The 19,559-nt window shown below is 40.4% G+C and overlaps 1 protein-coding gene across 4 annotated transcripts in view; it reads right to left on the reverse strand.

Moving 5' to 3' along the window:
* FRMD3 (FERM domain containing 3) overlaps window positions 1-19,559 on the reverse strand; it is a 294,544-nt gene that overhangs the window by 72,201 nt on the left and 202,784 nt on the right. The window contains exon 1 of one of the 4 annotated variants that reach the window (XM_055350847.2): window positions 16,628-16,781. The exons of 2 other annotated variants lie outside the window; for them this stretch is intronic. In XM_055350847.2, coding sequence (XP_055206822.1) covers window positions 16,628-16,641 — 14 coding nt within the window. In that variant the 5' untranslated portion in view covers window positions 16,642-16,781. Of the gene's footprint in view, window positions 1-16,627; window positions 16,784-19,559 lie in introns of those variants that run through there. One more of the 4 variants, XM_055350846.2, reaches the window with a different exon arrangement.

Below are 19,559 nucleotides of genomic sequence, written 5' to 3' on the forward strand. Positions count from 1 at the left end.
GTGAAGGTCATTTTGTATGCTGACTCAGAGTCTGTAATTCGTGGAGCTGATGTTTCCTTAAGTGTTTGGTGATTCCTGTTGGACTCTCATTTTTATATTTGATGTATCAGCCTCCAGAGGTTGAGGGAAGAGTGGGATGTGCCATGTGGAACAGCATGTGATATGATTTGGATTTGTGTCCCCACCCAAATCTCATGTCGAATTGTAATCCCCAATGTTGGAGGAGGGGCCTGGCGGGAGGTGATTGGATCATGGGGGCAGATTTCTCCCTTGCTGTTCTCGGGATAGTGAGTCCTCACAAGATCTGGTTGTTTACAAGTGTGTAGCACCTCCCCCTGCTCTGTCTTCCTCAGGCTCCAGCCACATAAGATGTGCCTCCTTCCTCTTTGCCTTCCACCATGTTTGTAAGTTTCCTGAGGACTCTCCAGCCATGCTTCCTGTTCAGCCTGTGGTACTGTGAGCCAATTAAACCTCTTAATTACCCAGTCTTGTGTAGTTCTTTATAGCAATGCAAGAACAACTAATACAACATATATCAGTAACTTGACTGGGGGCCGAAGGTTCTAGTTCTAGGCACGCACACAGGGTACCTCCTGCTCAAGCCTGCTGCTGCCCATGACTCAGCACAAAGCAACAGAGGGAGGGGTCAAAGTTGTCCACTTGCTTCAAATGTAGTTGCCCACTCACTGTGATGGCTGTTGTGTGTATTCCAGGAGGCACCCAGAAACCCAGAACCACTGCTATTCTAAGTCTGTGTCTGGCCTGGATCCCTTCTGTTTCCTATCTTCCACAGATGTTGCAGGATTTCTGATCCAAAGATGATATTTTCTCCTATTCCTTTTCTAATGCTTTTCCTGTTATCCATAAGGACTCGGTGAAGGAAGGGAAGATTGACATATATGCCACCTTATTCTTTTTTCTCCTTTTTTCTTTTTTCTTTTTTTTTTTTTTGAGACAGAGTCTCACTCTATTGCCCAGGTTGGAGTGCAGTGGTGCAATCTCAGCTCACTGCAACCTCTGCCTCCCAGGTTCAAATGATTCTCCTGCCTCAACCTCCGGAGTAGCGGGGATTACTGGTGCCCGCCACCACACCCAGCTAATTTTTGTTTTTAGTAGAGATGGGGTTTCGCCATGTTAGCCAGGCTGGTCTTGAAGTCCTGATCTCAAGCAATCCACCTGCCTCAGCCTCCCAGAGTGCTGGGATTGCAGGCATGAGCCACTTCACCTGGCCACCTTTTTCTTTTAATAGAAAAGATCATTTTTAAAGCCATCTACAGAATACTCCTGAGGGATTAAGTCAAATTTGTGCTTTAGAAAAATAAAGTCTAAAGCTTTTCAAGATTTCCTTATTCATTTTAGTGTTCTGAAATTTCACTGTGATATATGTATATAGAGAATATCTTTATGTATTCATCCCAATCAGTACTTGTGGGCACTTTCGATCCAGCAATTACTATCTTGGGCCATTTCTTTGATTCTTTTCTTTTCAAGACATAGTCATTATAATTTTTTTCCTTTTGATAAAGTAACAATGGACTCAGGAAAATTAACAACTATATTGACAGGGATGGGAAAAGAGATTTCTGGAAGGTTTTCTTAATCCATATGGTATTTCTCTCTCCATCTCTCTCTTAAGTTCTTGAAGTAATATCTTACTCTCCACCAACAAATAAACCATACAGAAAATTATTGAAGTCAGGCTTGGTGCAGTGGCTCATGCCTGTTATCCCAACACTTTGGGAGGCTAAGGTGGGAGGATCACTTGAGCCCAGAAGTTCAAAACAAGCCTGGCAACGTAGCAAGGTCACTTCTAAAAAAAATTTTTTTTAAATTAGCCAGATATTGTGCACTACGATCGTGCCACTGTCCTTCAGCCTGGGTAGCAGAGCAAGAAAGATCCTGCCTTAAAAAAAAAATACAGAAAACAAACTTATTGAATTCACATATTATTGAGCCATCTCTCATGCATACACACACACACACACACACACACACACACTCATTTGTATACTCATCTCACCTTCCCAACTAGGGACAAAGCAGTCAAAATACCCAGCATGTCACTAAGCAGCAACCCACTCTTCTGGCCCTCAATGCAAAACTTCACCCTAACGACCCAGACCAAGACCAAAGTGAACCAGGACCAGAGCCAAAGCAGCCCTGTGCCTCCCATAGCCTTGGGCAATCAGCTTTGCTCGGGGTGATCCTCCCAGGTTACTTGAAAGGCCCTCATTCTACCACCCACTAATAAGAACTCCTCTGATCTACAGAGCTAGCCATTCTCATTATTCATTGAACTGCCACCACCTTTTTAAAAGCTACATGTCATTTATTCATAAAACTCAAGTTTGTTTTCAAAGCATACCCTCTTCAATATAGGAGCAAGATAATTGTGAAAGGTTATCATTTGGATGTTCACTTTGAAAAGTGAATAATTTTTCCTTGCCTAGGTGGTCTCTTTCTGACCACTTCCTTGTCCTTCCTAAATCTGATGAGCATCTAATTTCCAATCACAGCCAATCCCAGATGGCAGCAGGGTACCAGTGCTACACAGCCCCTGAGGACACACCCTTAAACTCAAGGACATCTGTTCATCAGGAGATACCAGCCAGGGTGGAAAAAGGCAAGCTACAGTATGGGAAAAGCTGTCAGCAACACGTACAACCAAAAAAGGACACCTATCTGGAATATTTTTTAAACTCCTATAAATCAATAAAGAGCAACAAAATATGTTTCAAAACCAGTAACCACGACCCCAACCTCTGCACAATAAGCAAAAGACTTCATAGGCACTTACCAAATAGGACGTCTAACTAGCCAATAACTACATGAAAACGTGCTTAGCTTTGATCAAGAAAATGTAAATTATTTTATTTATTTTTTAATGTCTATTTTCTATATATTTAGGAGGTACAAGTGCAGATTTCCTATGTGCATATATTCCATAGTGTTAAAGTCTGGGCTTTTAGTGCAACTGTCACCCAAATAGTGAACATTGTAACCCTCACCTTCTCCCACCATCCCATATCTTGTAGTTTCCAATGTCTATTACTCTCCTCTATATGCCCATGCGTCTTCATTGTTTAGTTCCAACTTATAAGTGAGAACATGCAGTATTTGCCTTTTCTGTTTCTGAGTTATTTCACTAAGGATAATAGTCTCTGGTTCTATCCATGTTACTGCAAAAGACATGATCTCATTCTTTTTATGGCTCAATAGTATTCCATGCTATATATATTATATATAACGTGTGTGTGTGTGTGTGTGTGTGTGTGTGTGTGTATATATCACGTTTTCCTTGTCCAGTTCTCCATTGATGGACACTTAGCTGATTCCATATATTTACCATTGTGAATAGTGCTGTAATAAACATATGAGTGCTGGTATCTCTTTGATATGATGATTTCTTTTCCTTTGGGTAGATATATATACACAAAGGGAAAATAGTGAGATTGCTGGATCAAACAGTAGTTCTATTTTTAGTTCTTTAAGAAATCTCCACACTGTTCCCCCAAAAAGTTGTTTTAATTTACATCCCTACCAACAGGTTATAAGTGTTTTCTTTTCTCTGCATCCTTGACAACATCTGTTGTTTTTTGACTTTTTAGTAATAGTCTTTCTGACTGGTGTAAGATGGTCTCTCATTGTGATTTTAATTTGCATTTCTCTGATGTTTAGTGATGTTGAGCATTTTTTTCAGGTTTCTTGGCCACTTGGATGTCTTCTTTTGAAAAATGGCCTTCAATGTTCTTTGCTCATTTTTTAAGGGGGGTTGTTTTTTTTCTTGTTGAGTTGTTTGAGTTCCATGTAAATTCCAGATATTAGCCCTTTGTCAGACCCATAGTTTGCAAGTATTTTTTCCCATTCTGTAGGTTGTCTGTTTACTCTGTTAATTATTTCTTTTGCTGTGCAGAAGCTTTTTAGTTTAATTATGTCTCATTTGCCTATTTTTGTTTTGCTGCATTTTAGTTTAATTAAGTCCCATTTGCCTATTTTTGTTTTGTTGCATTTTAATTTGAGGAATTGGTCACAAATTCTTTGGTGAATGTCCAGAAGAGTTTTTCCTAGGTTTTCTTCTAGGATTTTTATAGTTCAAGGTCTTATGTTTAGGTCTTTAATCCATCTTGAGTTAATTTTTGTTTATGGTGAGATGTATGGGTCCAGTTTCACTCTTCTGCATGTAGCTATCAATTTTCCCAGGATTATTTATTTATTTATTTAGATCCAGTCTTGCTCTGTCACCCAGGCTGAAGTGCAGCGGCATGATCTTGGCTCACTGCAACCTCTGCCTCCCAGGTTCAAGGGATTCTCCTGCCTCAGCCTCCTGAGTAGCTGGGATTACAGGCATGTGCCACCAGGTCCAGCTAATTTTTGTACTTTTAGTAGAGATGGGGTTTCACCATGTTGGCCATGCTGGTCTTGAACTCCTGACCTCAAGTGACCATGTGTTGTGGGAGCAACCCAGTGGGAGATGATTGAATCATGGGGTGGGTCTTTCCCTTGCTGTTCTCGTGATAGTGAATGGGTCACGTGAGATCCAATGGTTTTAAAAATGGGAGTTTCTCTGCACAAGCTCTCTCTTTGCCTGCTGCCATCCATGTAAGATATGACTTGCTCCTCCTTGCCTTCCACCATAATTGTGAGGCCTCCCAAGCCATGTAGAACTGTAAGTCCAATAAACTTCTTTCTTTTGTAAATTGCCCAGTCTTGGATATGTCTTTATCAGCAGTGTGAAAATTGACTAATACAATGTATAATAATACTACCGATTTCTGCATATATATTTTGTATTCCAAAATTTTACTGAATTCATTTATCAAATCTAAGAATCTTTTGGTAGTGATTTTAGGGTTTTCTAGATAGAAACCATACCATCAGCAAACAGGGATAATTTGACTTCCTTTTTCCCAACTTGTATGTCTTTTTTTTTCTCTAGTCTGATTGCTCTAGCAAGGACTTCCAGTACTATGTTGAAAAAGAGTGATGAAAGTGGGCATCTTTGTCTTGTTCCAGTTCTCAGAGGGAATGCTTTGAACTTTATCCTGTTAAATATGATGTTGGCTGTGGGTTTGTCATATATTGCCTTGATTATATTAAGATATGTTCCTTCTATGTCTGGGTTGTTGAGGATTTTCTCATGAAGAGATGCTGAAGTTTATCAAACACTTTTTCTTCATCTATTGAGGTGATCATGTGGTTTTTGTCCTTAATTCTGTATGTGATATATCACATTTATGGATTTATGTATATTGAACAATCATTGCATCCCTGGGATAAATCCCACCTGATCATGGTGTATTTTCTTTTTATGTGTTGTTGGATCTGATTTGCTAGTATTTTGTTGAATATTTTTGCATTTATGTTCATCAGGGATATTGATCTGTAATTTTCTTTTTTGTTGTGTCTTTCTCTGTTTTGGGTATCAGGGTGATACTGGCCTTGCAGAATGAGTTAAGGAGAACTCTCTCATCTTCTATTTTTTAGAACAGTTTCAGGAAGATTGGTATTAGTTCTTCCTTGCATGTTCTCTAGAATTCAGCTGTGAATCCATCTGATCCTGGATGGATGTTGTTTTGTTGTTTTGTTGTTGTTGCTGTTGCTGAGAGATTTTTTTATTACTGACTCAGTCTCACTACTCATTATTGGTCAGTTCAGAAGTTTTATTTCTTCTTGGTTCAATCTTGTGAGGCTGGAATTTATACATTTCCTCTAGGTTTTCTGGTTTGTGAGTATATAGCTGTTCATAATAGTCTCTGATGATCTTTTGTATTTCTGTGGTTTCAGTTGTAATGTCTCCTTTTTCACTTCTGATTGTGTTATTTGGATCTTCTCCTTTTCTTGGTTAGTCTAGATAATGGTTTATCAATTCTGTTTATCTTTTTTCAAAACAAAAGAACCAACTTTTTGTTTGGTTGATCTTTTGTAATTTTTTATCTCCATTTCGTTCTGCTCTGATCTTTGCTATTTCTTTTCTTCTGCTAAGTGTGTGTTTAGTTTGTTCTTGTTTTTCTAGTTATTTCAGGTACAATGTTAGGTTATTTAGTGATCTTTCTACTTTTTTGATGTAGGCATTTAATGCTATAAATTTCCCTCTTAGCAATGCTTTTGCTGTATTCCACAGGTTTTGTTATATTGTGTTTTCATTTTCATTAATTTCAAAAAATTTTTAAATTTGTCTTAATTTCCTTATTCATCCAGTGATCATTCAGGAGCATGCCATTTAATTTATATGTATTGTACAGTTTCAAGCATTCCTCTTGGTAGTGATTTCTAGCTTTATTCTGCTGTGGTCTGGGAAGATATTTAATACAATTTCAATTTTTAAAAAATTTGTTAAGACATTTTCTGTGGCCTACTATATGGTCTATCTTGGAGATTTTTTCCATGTACTAATGAAAAGAATGTATTTTCTGTAGCTATTGGGTAGAACGTTCTGTAAATGTCTAAGTCTATATGGTCTAAAGTCCAACTTCAGTTCAAAGTTTCTTTGTTAATATTCTGTCTTGATGATCTGTCTAGTACTGTGAGTGGGGTGTTGAACTTCCCACTACTGTTGTATTTCTGTCTGTCTCTTTCTTTAGGTCTAGTAATATCTGTTTTTTGAATGGGGGTGCACGGATTTGGGGTGCATATATATCTAGAATTGTTATATCCTCTTGAGTGTCAGTCCACTTGAGTCTTTATCTCACAGCAGCCCCTAGCAGAGCAGTGGGTATTGTCCTGGGTATGCAAAAGAGAGCCTAGTTTCCTTGTCCCTCCTCAACTGGACGTGGTTGCAGCCATGACAACTTGAACTCGGCCCACGGTGGAGTGCAGCCTAGTGTTAAACTCTCTAAAATGACACCTAAGACTTATGACCAGGGAGACCAGGGCCCTTCCCAGGCAGGAAGTATGGACAAGAAGATGTGGATGTCCACTCACATCTCAGTCTCACAGCAGCCCATTGCAGGGCAGTGCACATTGTCCTATATATGATAGGAGAGCCTGGCTTCCCTGTCCCTCCTTGGCCAGGTGGCAACTGCAACCATATCAACCCAAACAGTCCAAGGTCAAATGGCAGTCCATCATTAAACTCTCAAAATGATGCCTTGGGCCTAGGAACAGGGAGGGTGGGATCTCTCCCAGGCAAGCAGTGTAGACAAGAAGCTGTGGAGAGTGCAGCTCAGTCTCAACCGCAGCTCACAACAAGGCAGTAGGGATCCTCCTAGGGGTATGTAGGAGCACCCATTCTCCTCTCTCCTCCTTGCAGCAGCTCTGCAGCAGCAACCATGTCTGTAGCTCTCCAGTATCTAGGCTCTCAAAATGTTGCCCAGCAGAGGCCACTGTAGGCTTGGATGCCTGTGGGATTCCATGTGGGTTCTCTTTCTAGAGGAATGTGCAATCTTTAGGCAGTTCCACATGTCAGGCCCTAGGCCCTAATGGTTCGAGAGTTTCTCTCATACACAAGATCATAAAAGCTGATCCCTGGAGGTTTCTCTCTTACTGTTTCTCCACGCCCAGGAACCTCTCCTTACTATTAGTCAGTTCCCAGCTGGGCAAGCTGCCTCGAACCCTCTCCTTACTTCAAGTGCTTCCCATCTCCTCTCTGGTGAATCCCAGAAGTCTCTCCTAGACTAGCTGTTTGAAATATATCTACTTATTATTCTGGTTCCTCTCTGTGAAGGAGGCACATACTCCTATATCTAGTCAGCTATGTTCTATGCTATCAGTAAATGCAAATTACAACTATGAGAAACCACTAACATCTCCATCTGGTAGCTACAGTTAAAAAGACTAACAAAAACAAGCACTGGTGAGAATGTACAGCACAAGAAACCCTCATGTACTTCTGGTGGAAATTTGGTGGAACTAATCTGGAAAACTCTTTGGCATTATCTACTAAAGTTGAACATGTTTACCCTATAATACAGCAATTCCACTCATAGTTATATACGCAACAGAAATTAGTGCATGTTGCACCAAGAAATAGATAGAATTTTCATAGTAGTGTTATTTGTAATAGCAAAAACTAGAAAACAACTCAAATGTCTATCAAGAGTAGAATGAATAGGCAATGGAATACTATACAGGCATGAAAATTGCTGACTTAAAGCTACACACTACAAGATGAATGAATATCCCAAAAATAACATCGGACAAAAGAAGCCAAATGCTACAGTTCAAATATTTGTCCCCTCCAAAACTCATGTTGAAACTTAATCCCCAAAGTCACAGTATTAAGAGGTGAGGCTTTTAAGAGGTGATTGATTTCGTGAGGGTTTTGCCTTCATGAATATATTCAGTTTGCCGTGCTCATGCCCTCTTCATGTGCTGCCTTGCACCACTTCAGGACTCTGCAGAGAGTCCCCACCAGCATGAAGGCCCTCACCAGATGCAGTCCCCAGACCTTAAACTTCCAAGCCTCCAGAACTGTAAAAAATAAATTTCTTTTCTTCATAAATTACCTAGCCTCTGGTATTCAGTTATAGCAAGAAAAAACAGGCTAAAATACCAGATATAAATGGATATACACTGTATGATTCTATTTCTATGGCTTTCAAAAATGAGCAAAGCAAAACTAATGTGTTAAAAGTCACTGGAAACCCTGGGAACTCTCACCTATTGTTGGTGTGAACATAAGGTAGAGCAACCTAACTGCCATTTCCTAGAAAAGTTAAAGTGCAAACTCTGGCAAGTTCCACACTTAGGCTTGTACTTACACTAGGGAGTCCTGTACATGTACCTTAGGAGAATTATTTAAGAAGCCATAGTAACTCTGTCTGCAATAGCAAAAACCTGGAAGCAACCCAAATGTTCATCAACAGGAGAATGGATACATAAAACATGGGAAGTTCATATGATAGAAAATTAATTACACAGAAGTGAAAATAAAGACCTATGGCTGTATGTATCACTGTGGAAGAATCTCATAAGTACAGTGTTGCTAGGGAAGAAATGAGACACGAGAATGCAGTATGAGTCCATTTATATGAAAGTGAAAATAGGCAAAACTGAGGCAATACATCATTGACTAATACATATGTATAAAGTAAATTTATAAAAGCAAAACAAGAGAATAAGCAACCCAAAATTCAGAAAAGTGTACCTATGGGAGGAGAGAGGGAGGTGGTCTGGGAGGGGCACATAGGAGACTTCAGAACAGCTGGTGATGTTCTCATTCACAAGCAATGTTAGGGGATCATGGATGTTTTTTCAATTATTCTTTAAATCCCACATATATTGTATATACTCTGAAAATGCTCTTTTACATATTATACATTTTGTAATGATGAAAAGACACACAATTTCTGCCTTTTTAATAAAGAAATCATGGGATGAAATATTATGCAGTCCACAAGGACCCCCAAACTAAGTATTTATTGATCAAGAGGATAATAGATACATATGCAGAGCTATCTTGTACTAAACTCCACAATTCCAAGCAGCATAACATTTTTTATGTTGCCAAGCATATACATATTTTTTCCCTGATTCAGAAACTTGGAATCTTTATCTTCCCTTTTGTGGATGAGAGTTCTGACATTCAAAGAGAAAAATAACTTGCTCAAGATTATTGCTCAAGGTCAATTGGCATTTGCCCTCACTAGTCATGTATGGGCAAACGCAGGATGCAAATGCAAGCTGACCTGGTTCTAAAGTGCTTGTCAGGGCTGGTACCAACATCATCACCAATATCTTATGGTCAAGAGCCATCTGCCTGCTCTCCTGCGTGCCATGGCGTAGCATTTCAAAATGACATGATTTCTATCCACCTTTTATGTTTTAAAAAAGCAAGGCAGATGGAACTGGAGGCCATTAATAACACAGAAACAAAGTCAAATACTACATCTTCTCATTGACAAGTGGAAGCTAAATAATGTGTCACATGGACATAGAGTGTGGAATAATAGACACTGGAGACTCAGAGGGTGACAGAGTGGGAGGGGGTGAGGGATGAGAAATTACTTCATGGGTACAATGTACACTATTCCAGTGATGGTTACGCTAAAAGCCCACACTTCACCACTATGCAACATATCTATGTAACAAAATGGCCCTTATACTTGATAAATCTATTTTTAAATTTATTTATTTATTTAATTCGTTTATTTGAGGCAGGGTCTCACTCTATCGCCCAGGCTGGAGTGCAGCGATGCGATCTCAGTTCACTGCAGCCTCGACCTCCCGGACTCAAGTGATCCTCCCACCTCAGCCTCCTATAGCTAGGACTACAGGAGCATGCCACTACATCTGGCTAATTTTTGTATTTTTTGTAGAACGGGATTTCACCATGTTGCCCACGCTGGTCTCGAACTCCTGGGCTCAAGTGATCCTCCCACCTCAGCCTCCCAAAGTGCAAAGATTACACGGGTAAGCCACTGCAACCCACCTAAAAAATTCATTTAAATTGCAACTTTTTCAAATTCTAAACATTGCCATTTATCAATGATAAGGCAATTCATTCCAGGTAACTGATACTCAGATCCGATTAGCGAATAGTGATATCTCCATTTCAATCTGAAACTAAAACCTGCAGGCCAAATCTGGACTGCCTGCGCCTGATTTTGTACAGCCCTCAAACTAAGAATGGGTTTTACATTCTTACATAGTTTAAATAAATCAAAAGAATAATATTTCATGACTCATGACAATTACACGACATTCAAATTTCAGTGTCTATAAATACAGTTTTATTGGAACATCGTCACACCCACTTATCTGCATATTGTCTACACATGCTGTCATGCTGCAACAGTAGTAGTTGCAATGAAGACTGTATGTTCTACAAAGCCTAAAATATTTGCTAGTTGACCCAGTATAAAAAATGGTTTTCTGAACCGTGATCTGGGTCCAGAACACAGGAACGTGAAACCACAGGAAGCCATGTCTATTTGATTCTAAAAAATGAAGGTGTTTCTGTAAAAAGAGTACCTACCTCCAAGATTTGATGCAAAGATTAAGCAGGTAACAGATGTGAATCTGTTAGACTAGTGCTTAACACACAGTATGTTCTGTCCTTGCCCTCAGACTACCATGTGTTCCCTTGCTAGCCCTACATATGGCTGAAGTCAGAAATACTGTGCTGAGGGGAATGTCAAGCAGGATGTCAAGATATTTGCCACAAACCAAAGGCCCATCTTTAAAATAATTCTCAAGTAAGCATCATTTGCTTTGGGCTTAACCTCAGATCTCCACTAGCTAAGCATTTAAAAGACTTAATTGAAAATGTCATACACAGGGAAAAACTAACTGCAAACGCTCAGAGAAGGCAAAAAGATCAAAACCAAAGGAGAAAAGGCAGGGACCCTGATAGGACTGGAGTCTCCTGAGGCCCAGACTCACCAAGGAAGAAACCATTTAATGATCCATTTTTTCAGGAAGATACTAAGATCAATTAAATAGAAAGGTTGGGATTTTTTCCTTGAATCTCCCACTGGGCATCTGTTTCTGGCAAAAATTCTGGTAATGGAAAATAATGATTTTCTGTCCGTCAAATATTGCATCAGGAAATGTTCCACTCAGATTAATAGTGTCTCTAATGAGACATTTAAAGGTAAAGACCAGTGATTAGTTGACTTCTTTTCAAAGAGCTAACAATTCTCCAAAGATAGGCTTTTCTAATATATTAGATGAGGTCAAGTCATTGTGTATTTAGCTGTATGTCTCCCTTCTGCCAGTTTTGAGTACTTTTAGACAAAAAGGAACAATCTCCCTTTTATTGATCCTCCTTTAGCATACCATTACATACAGTACAAAACCAGATAGCATCCCAGGAATAAATGTCAATTACTAGTGGACATTAATTGTGGAATAAGATGTGGATCTTGCCAGCAATGAGCTGGACTGCTTGGAACACAGTTGGCAGGGAAGGGGGTGGTTCTGGTTCCCTCTGACCCATCTGAGCCTAGGAGCTCTAGAATTAAACTCATGGGCAGAAGACCAATGTAATGGTGTAGAAGACCAATATAATGGTCTTCTACTTCTGAAAAACAGAATTCTCAATTTGGCTTAGATTACATTTTGCTGCAACTTGGTTGCAACTTTACTTAGATTTAGCTTTGTTGGAATAAAAGATTTTCCACACCACTGGCTTCGAATGTTTGGGAGTGCTCTCAAGACTTGCCCTTCAGCAGGGCTTGGGACTTTAGCACTCAGCAACTGCAGGGAGCTGTCTATGCTTTATAGCATTCCTGTGGAATGTGGGCTGGAGAGAGATTCCTTTGCTCTTCAGTGTCATCCCTGGCTCTCTGGACTTTAGAAGACTTTTCTCCTCCCTGTCATCCTGCCTCCTGCCATCAGCAAGGGCTTCCCCACCCAGGCTGAAGGTCTGGAGTGCCTCTAGGGGATTTCACTCAGCTCTCGTGCTGGTTAAAAGTTTGCCTAGTTGCCCTTAGCCCTGACCTAGGGTGTAATCCTTCTCTTCCTGTCACTCCACCAGAAGTGAAAGCAGCTATGCGTCTCCACTCTCCTAAGAAAGACATTCTGGATTTTAATACATTCAGGTCGATTTGCATCTTCAGCTCTCAGATGGGTTCAAAAAATATGATTTTGTAATTTAGCCAGCTTGTTGGTGTTATTTTGGTGTTAGGAGAGATCAATATCTCATGCCTTTCTACATCCTAAATGGAAAGGAAATGAGAGTTCCCAGTCTGTCATTTACAATTTTTCACTTAGAGAGGGACATTATCTCTTGCAAATCCTTTTAGGAGCCATCTTTATGCAGAGCATTAGATAAAATGCTGCAAATTTGGATAGCTGCCACGCTATGAAGGAGACAGTGGTAACACCCTGGGGCCATGCAGGGACAAGGCTTATAGGAGAGCAGCAACTTAGAAAGATATTAGCGCACAATGCACGGAAACTCAAATTTCAGGTCGAGTTCTATTGCTTCATAATTGTGTAGCCTTGGATAAGTTAATTTCTCAGAACTCTGTTTCCTTATCCGTAAAAAAAAAAAAAAAAATGGTGGCTGCAAACTCAGTGGAAGGAGAAGGTAAGTTGGCAGAGCAGGGATGGTGGCAATTCAGAGACAAAGGATTCTTTTAAAGAGGCACTGCTGCTGAGTGTTGCCACACAGAAGTCAGGGAGCCATGTGACCAAAACCCCAGTCGCAACTGAAGCCAGAACTTTATGGCAACTGGTTCCATTTTTTACAGCTATTATTTGGCTCAGACTACATACATCTGGGTCACAGTATAGTCCAAGGACTGTCATTTTATAACTACTGCTTTGGACTCCAAGGATCCCTTAAGCATAGAAATTGGCTGTCAAATTTCTTTGCTGTTGGCTAGTGACCTCTTGATAGTCGAAGGCGCTAAATGATAGTCAAAACTGTCTTTGACTAATAAAAATTAGCAGGCAAATTAACTGTTGCTTCATGAATTATTTTGTGGATAAAATCTTTCAAACCATGAGGTCACAGGGGAGTGTGGATGATGAAGGAGACCCCAGCGTGGGGATGAAATGGCTGAAAATCTGGGCTAGGCCATCCCACACTACTACAGTGCCCCACAAAAGGCTGCTCTTCAATAAATATTAGTGGTATGAATGGATGGATGGAAAGATGCATGGATGTATGGATGAAATATAAATGGATAGAAGGATGGATAAATATCCTCTGGATAAATTCACTGTTATAGTCTCATTGAAAGTTCAAAGAATCTTTAGCTCTACACATAAGTTAGAATCACATGTGAGATATAATCAGACAATGTATTAAGTAATGGCTGACTCCTACTTTCAATAATATAACCCTCTCTCCTTCTTCATGGCCACATTGCACTTTGGTAACATTGCTTTTTCCCCCTTAAGGTCATCGTAGCTAGATTTCACCTGTATAAAAAACATGAATGGCTTGGACATGCACACCACTTGCCCCAGCCCATCCCTTCCTAGAAATGTCCTTTACCCTAGGCCACAAAATGCAAGGACTTCATTTTTACAGTGAACGCATTTGATCCCAAATCATCCCATCTTCCCCCTTCCTAAGAAAGGTGCTATACCAAATAGCAACAAAAAATGCAAATTGATCTGATAATCTACCAGGGAGAGAGATTCTATGAGTTTGGAAGGGACTTGGGAAGGGAAATGATACAGGGAGAGAGATCGATGACAAAGAGAAAACGCATCTTAAGAAAGATTGAGGTTGTAAAATAACCAGACATTTATTTCTTCTTTTTACACAATAAACACACTTCTCAAAACTGACAAAAACATTTCTTAAGAGGGCCCTTGTGATCTATTCATCAGAAGCAAAGGTAGAGGATATTTTTCATGTCAGGGTATTTGTTTCTAGAAAGCTAGACGTTTTTAAAATGATAACTCCATTTTTTTAAACTATAGCCATGGCGCATGATTTACAGAGAATATAACCTTTAAGAAATAGAGATAATTACTCTGTTTTAAAAACGCACTGTGTCATTCTTGCTTCTAGCACAAACCTCACTGCCCTGGATCATTATAGTGTGGCTAGTTGGATGATTTTCCTGCTCTTTAAGGGCAAGGAATATACTTCATCAAAACTGCTTTACTGCCAATTGAGCCTTTTGAATATTTAAAAGCTGATGACCTATGACTGAAGTTAATGCAAATGTCTCTGTCTCTAATGACAAACCTGATGAACTGGTGATGAGAGGAAGAAAAGACTAGCTGAGTAGAAACTCTAGGAAATACCTCCAGCAAAGTCTATCAGGGTTCTTTATGGTAAAAGCAATCTTATTCTTGATCTTAAACCCCCTCTGAGCACCCTCAGGACTAACGGAATGGGTATTTCCTCTTACCCCAGGTGGCTTTGATTAAAGCTGTGGAAAACAGAAACCAAGAGGGACAAAAAGAACAGAGGACTGGTGAGGCATGGTGGCTCACACCTATAATCCCAGCACTTTGGGAGGCAGAGGCGGGTGGACCACCTGAGGTTGGGAGTTTGAGACCAGCCTGACCAACATGGAGAAACCCCGTCTTTACCAAAAATACAAAATTAACCCGGCATGGTGGCGCATGCCTGTAGTCCCAGCTACTCTGGAGGCTGAGGCAGGAGAATTGCTTGAACCCAGGAGGTGGAGGTTGCGGTGCGCAAAACTCCATCTCAAAAAAAAAAAAACAAAAAAAACAAAAAAAAAACAGAGGACCATCAAGTCCTCAGGGGTTGCAGCAATGGCTTCCTCCAGTCAGCAGAGGGCTCTAGAGGGAGGAATAACCTATTTCTAAATCAGTCCCAGGTAGGACCTCATCTCTGCACACCAAGCTTAAAGTCTGAAAATTACAAGAGATTATTTTTCACACATAGTTTTACAAACAAATATGGCTCCTGATAACTTAAAATTATCTACAGAGGCAGGAGAGTGAAGCAGAAATTGATTCCATACCTGGTCTGCCATGTGTTTAGAACAGGAGTCAGCAAGCTAGGACCCATAGGCCAAATGTGGCCTGCCACCTGTGTTGTCAATAAAGTTTTATTGAATCATGGCCCACTCATTTAAGAATTGTCTATATCTGCTTTTGCTTTACCAAAACAGAGCTGAGTCACTGCACTAGAGACCGTATGACCCAGAAAGCCAAAAATATTTAACTAGCCCTTACCTAGAAGAATCATTTGGCTCAGTGGGTTATGTAAGTGACACATCTCCATATCATCTAGTTCACATGATATTAAAAGGCCCAAAGATGCCTGTATAAAAATCTTTCTAAAATGAAACTCTATTAGCTACACATCTATTAGAATGACCAGAATCCAGAACACTAACAACACCAAATGTTGGCAAGGATGTGGAGCAACAGGAACTCTCATTCACTGCTGGTGGGAATGCAAAATGCTACAGCCACTTTGGAAAATAGTGTGGTGGTTTCTTATAAAACTAAACATACTCTTACCATATGATAGAGCAATCATGGTGTTTGGTATTTACCCAAATGAGTTGAAAACTTATGTCTACACAAAAACCTACACACAGTTATTTATAGCAGCCTTATTCATAATTGCTCAAACTTGGAAGCAACCAAGATGTCTTTCAGCAGGTAAATGGATAAATTATGATACATACAGACAATGGAATATTATTTTATGCCAAAAGGAAATGAGCTCTCAAACCAAAAAAAGACATGGAGGAAACTTATATGCATATTACTGAGTGAAAGAAGCCAATCTGAAAAGGCTACACATTGTATGATTCCAACTATGACATTCTGGGTAAGGCAAAAGCTATAGAGACAGTAAAAAGATCAGCGGTTGCCAGGGGTTAGGGGAGAAGGAGGGATGATTTTTAGGACAGGGAAACTACTCTGTATGATACTATAATGGTATTGGTATTGCAATGGAATGATACTATACATTCATCAAACCCACAGAGTGTACACCAAGAGTGAACTCTAATGTAAACTATCAACTATGAGTGATTATAATGTATCAATGTAGGCTCATCGGTTGTAATACATGTACCACTCTAGGAAGGATATTGATAATGAGGGAGGCTATGCATGTGTGGGAAAGGGGTATAGAGGAAATCTCTGTGCCTTCCTTTCAATTTTGCTGTAAACCTAAACATCTCTTTTAAAAAATAAAGTCTATTAAAAAAAGAAAAACAACTCTATTAGTCAATGAGTTGTGAGGGCCATTAAGGGCTGGGTGCCCACTGTTTCCAGCTCCTATTACCTTCTGAAGACCATAGAATTGCATTTCCTTGATCCTGGGTAAGATCTTGGGATGAGTCCTGATCAGCGAGTTGTAAGTAGAAGTGATATGAATCACTTCCGAAATGAAGCATGACCTTCCAGGGCTCTTTTCCTTGTGGCTTAACATCTGGCAAATCCAAGTTTCTGACTTCCCTGAGTGACAATGGTGGGCGGAGCCCCCCAGCTGGCCTCTGGTGGGCACAGAGCAGAGTAAAGAAGACTTTCTTGCTCTAAGCCACTGAGCATTGGGTGTTTGTTTCCTCAGCAAAATCTAACTGATCTTGACTGATATAGAGATGATCGATAACTATAATATGCTACTATATTTGCAAGACTGTGGCTTCTCCCTATCCTCCAGTACAGTGAAGGACTCAGAAGAAGAAACATTGATCCAAGCATGAACTTTTACTTTCAGTCATCAATCTAATTTAGTTCATGAAAATTCTTCTTAAAATCTTGGTCTTCTTAAAACTCCAAGGAAGAGTCAGTCTCTCTCTCTCTCTTTCTCTCTCTCTCTCTCTCTCTCTCTCTCCCCCCACCATCCCCCAAAGAACTCTGTTATTCATGCCTATCTATCAGGCCATCTTGGTCCCACCTTCAAGCAGTCTGTAGCCTCCCGGAGAGGAAATTTCTTTTTTCTCTCTCATTAATTTTCTGTCAAGAATGGCAGCTTTTTTTGCTCTCTCAGAGATCACAGGAGCAGAATAATCCTAATCAATAAAAAGGCTGGGAGAAGGTTGTGAAACCACCCCCTCCTGAGGTAAACATGTTGATCTCCCTGTAAATCATCATTTCTGCTAATATTTGAGCACCTGTTGTGTTTTATTTCTCAGCTGATTCAGAAAGCAGGAAGGAAGAAGGAGGTTATTTATTGGGTCCCTCAAACCCCAACAAAAGCCAGCTGGAATCCTCTCAGGAAGTCTTCAGAACAGCAGTTCGACGGCCACACACCATCCCTAGCTAAGTGGGAGGGTCACGGGTGTTGTGGTGACTCTGGAGAGCAGGATGGCCATGGTTTGGTGCAGCCAAGCACAGGTCTTCTCCATCCATGACTCCTTCCTGGCTTGGTCAGGTTTGCAGAGTAATTCAACCAAGGCCCAATTCCTTACACAAGACAGATAACACTTTCTTGACCTGTGTATGAAGGGGTGGGGGCACCCCCAGAGCACCTTCAGTCCCTGTAGCAGGTTTCCCATCAGATGCAAGAAAGCTCCTCTCCCTCTGCACTGTCAGCCTCTTCTGCTCTTCTTGTCTTACCCTCCAAACCAAAAGTATCTCTCTGTTGCACTGATGCTGAATGAAATACAGAACTACTTAGAATGAGCAAAAATACACAGGGAAATAGCCCCTGAAGCTGTCCTTGCAAGGTGATATGATTCCTGACAGGTTCATCCTTCAGGAATACAACTCCGACCTCTTCACAAAGGCTTAATGGATGTTTCAAATGTGCAGGACCACATGTGCCATAGAATGGCAGCTTTGATCGAACCACAGAACTTACTTCCAAGATTTATAAAGTGTGACTGACTGATGACCCCCGTCTTCCCTGAGTGCGTGATGACCACTTTCAGTGATCTCCACAAGCCCAGGTGCTGGCCCAGGGTCCAAGCTACAGCTTTCTGAATGTTAATAAAACAACTTGGAATCTTCTGTGATTCACTCATTTTCTCATGAAATTGTGGATCACCAAGTCTGGCTGCAATGCCTCTCATGACTCTCTTCTTTCAATTTCCTTTACTCCTATTCTTTTTCAGGTCCTTCGCGTTTCTTGTCTGAATACCAGAAATTACTAACTGGCCCTCCTGCCCTGGTTCTCCATCCTCAGGCACCGCTGACATGGTGACCACCGTGAAACACCTACCCGACTACCTGATTCCCTTTAAACGCTCAACAAAGGGAGAAGAGCATGGGCATACCTTGAGCCAGGTAACCCAAGGTTCAAGTCCTGACTCCACTATTTACTCAGCACTAGTCCTTTAACCACTTCAGCTTGTACTTTCCTCATCCCACACTAGAAAGAACAATAGCGCCCATCTAATAGAGTTTGGGAGAACTGAGTAGGATAATTCACTTAAAGCTCTTAGCACAATGTTTTGGCATCTAGTAAGTAAATGCTCAATAAGTGTATATTATTATCATATGTTCTGAGCATTAGAGGCCCTGCAAATTCAGGGCATAGAAAACCTTTCCATTCCCATCTCCTATCAATTCAAAAAGTGGGTGCAACTCCTTCATCCAGGGATTCTCACCCTGTGCTCCCCGGAACACTGCTCTGCCACAAACCCCTCCACAAAAATATCGAACTTTATTTCTACCTCTAATACATTTGTCTCCAAAATAGCAAAAGAGTAGTGAGAATTTCATGTATCTTCAACAAGGCTTTTCATTAGGAGACAATACTCTAAAATCACCCACATAGATGGCATGTTGCTTTCTGAAAGTAGTACAATGTTTTGATGTCTAATCATCTTTATCTCTAAGACTAAGCGTCATATTTTCCCAGCTGAAATAAGCTGCCACCTTGAATGCCCTCACATATACTCTTCCCAGACTCACCAGTAGGGGGCGCGCCTGCATAAAGGAGGGAGCTAGAACAATTTCCTCACACCGGGACAGTTGTCTGTTCCAGAATGCATAATCCAGTGATGCAATTTTCTTTATACTTACCAGAGGCCTAGAACATGGAAGCATCTCAGTTCTTGCAGTTTTTCATCAACACTTGTCATAACACTGCCCATGCTTGCTATTACCAAAATGATTTTTTTTTCTGTAGTTTGCACAGTATCTAAATTCTAGTTACAGACTAGACTACTTGAATTACCTAAATTCCAAGTCGGCAATGATCCCTACACACACTTCATTTGATTCCCAGCAGCCCATGTAGAGTGTAACCATCACACAGGGCATAAAGG

Source organism: Gorilla gorilla, chromosome 13, assembly GCF_029281585.2.
Source record: "Gorilla gorilla gorilla isolate KB3781 chromosome 13, NHGRI_mGorGor1-v2.1_pri, whole genome shotgun sequence".
In the NCBI taxonomy this organism is placed as follows: Eukaryota; Metazoa; Chordata; class Mammalia; order Primates; family Hominidae; genus Gorilla; species Gorilla gorilla.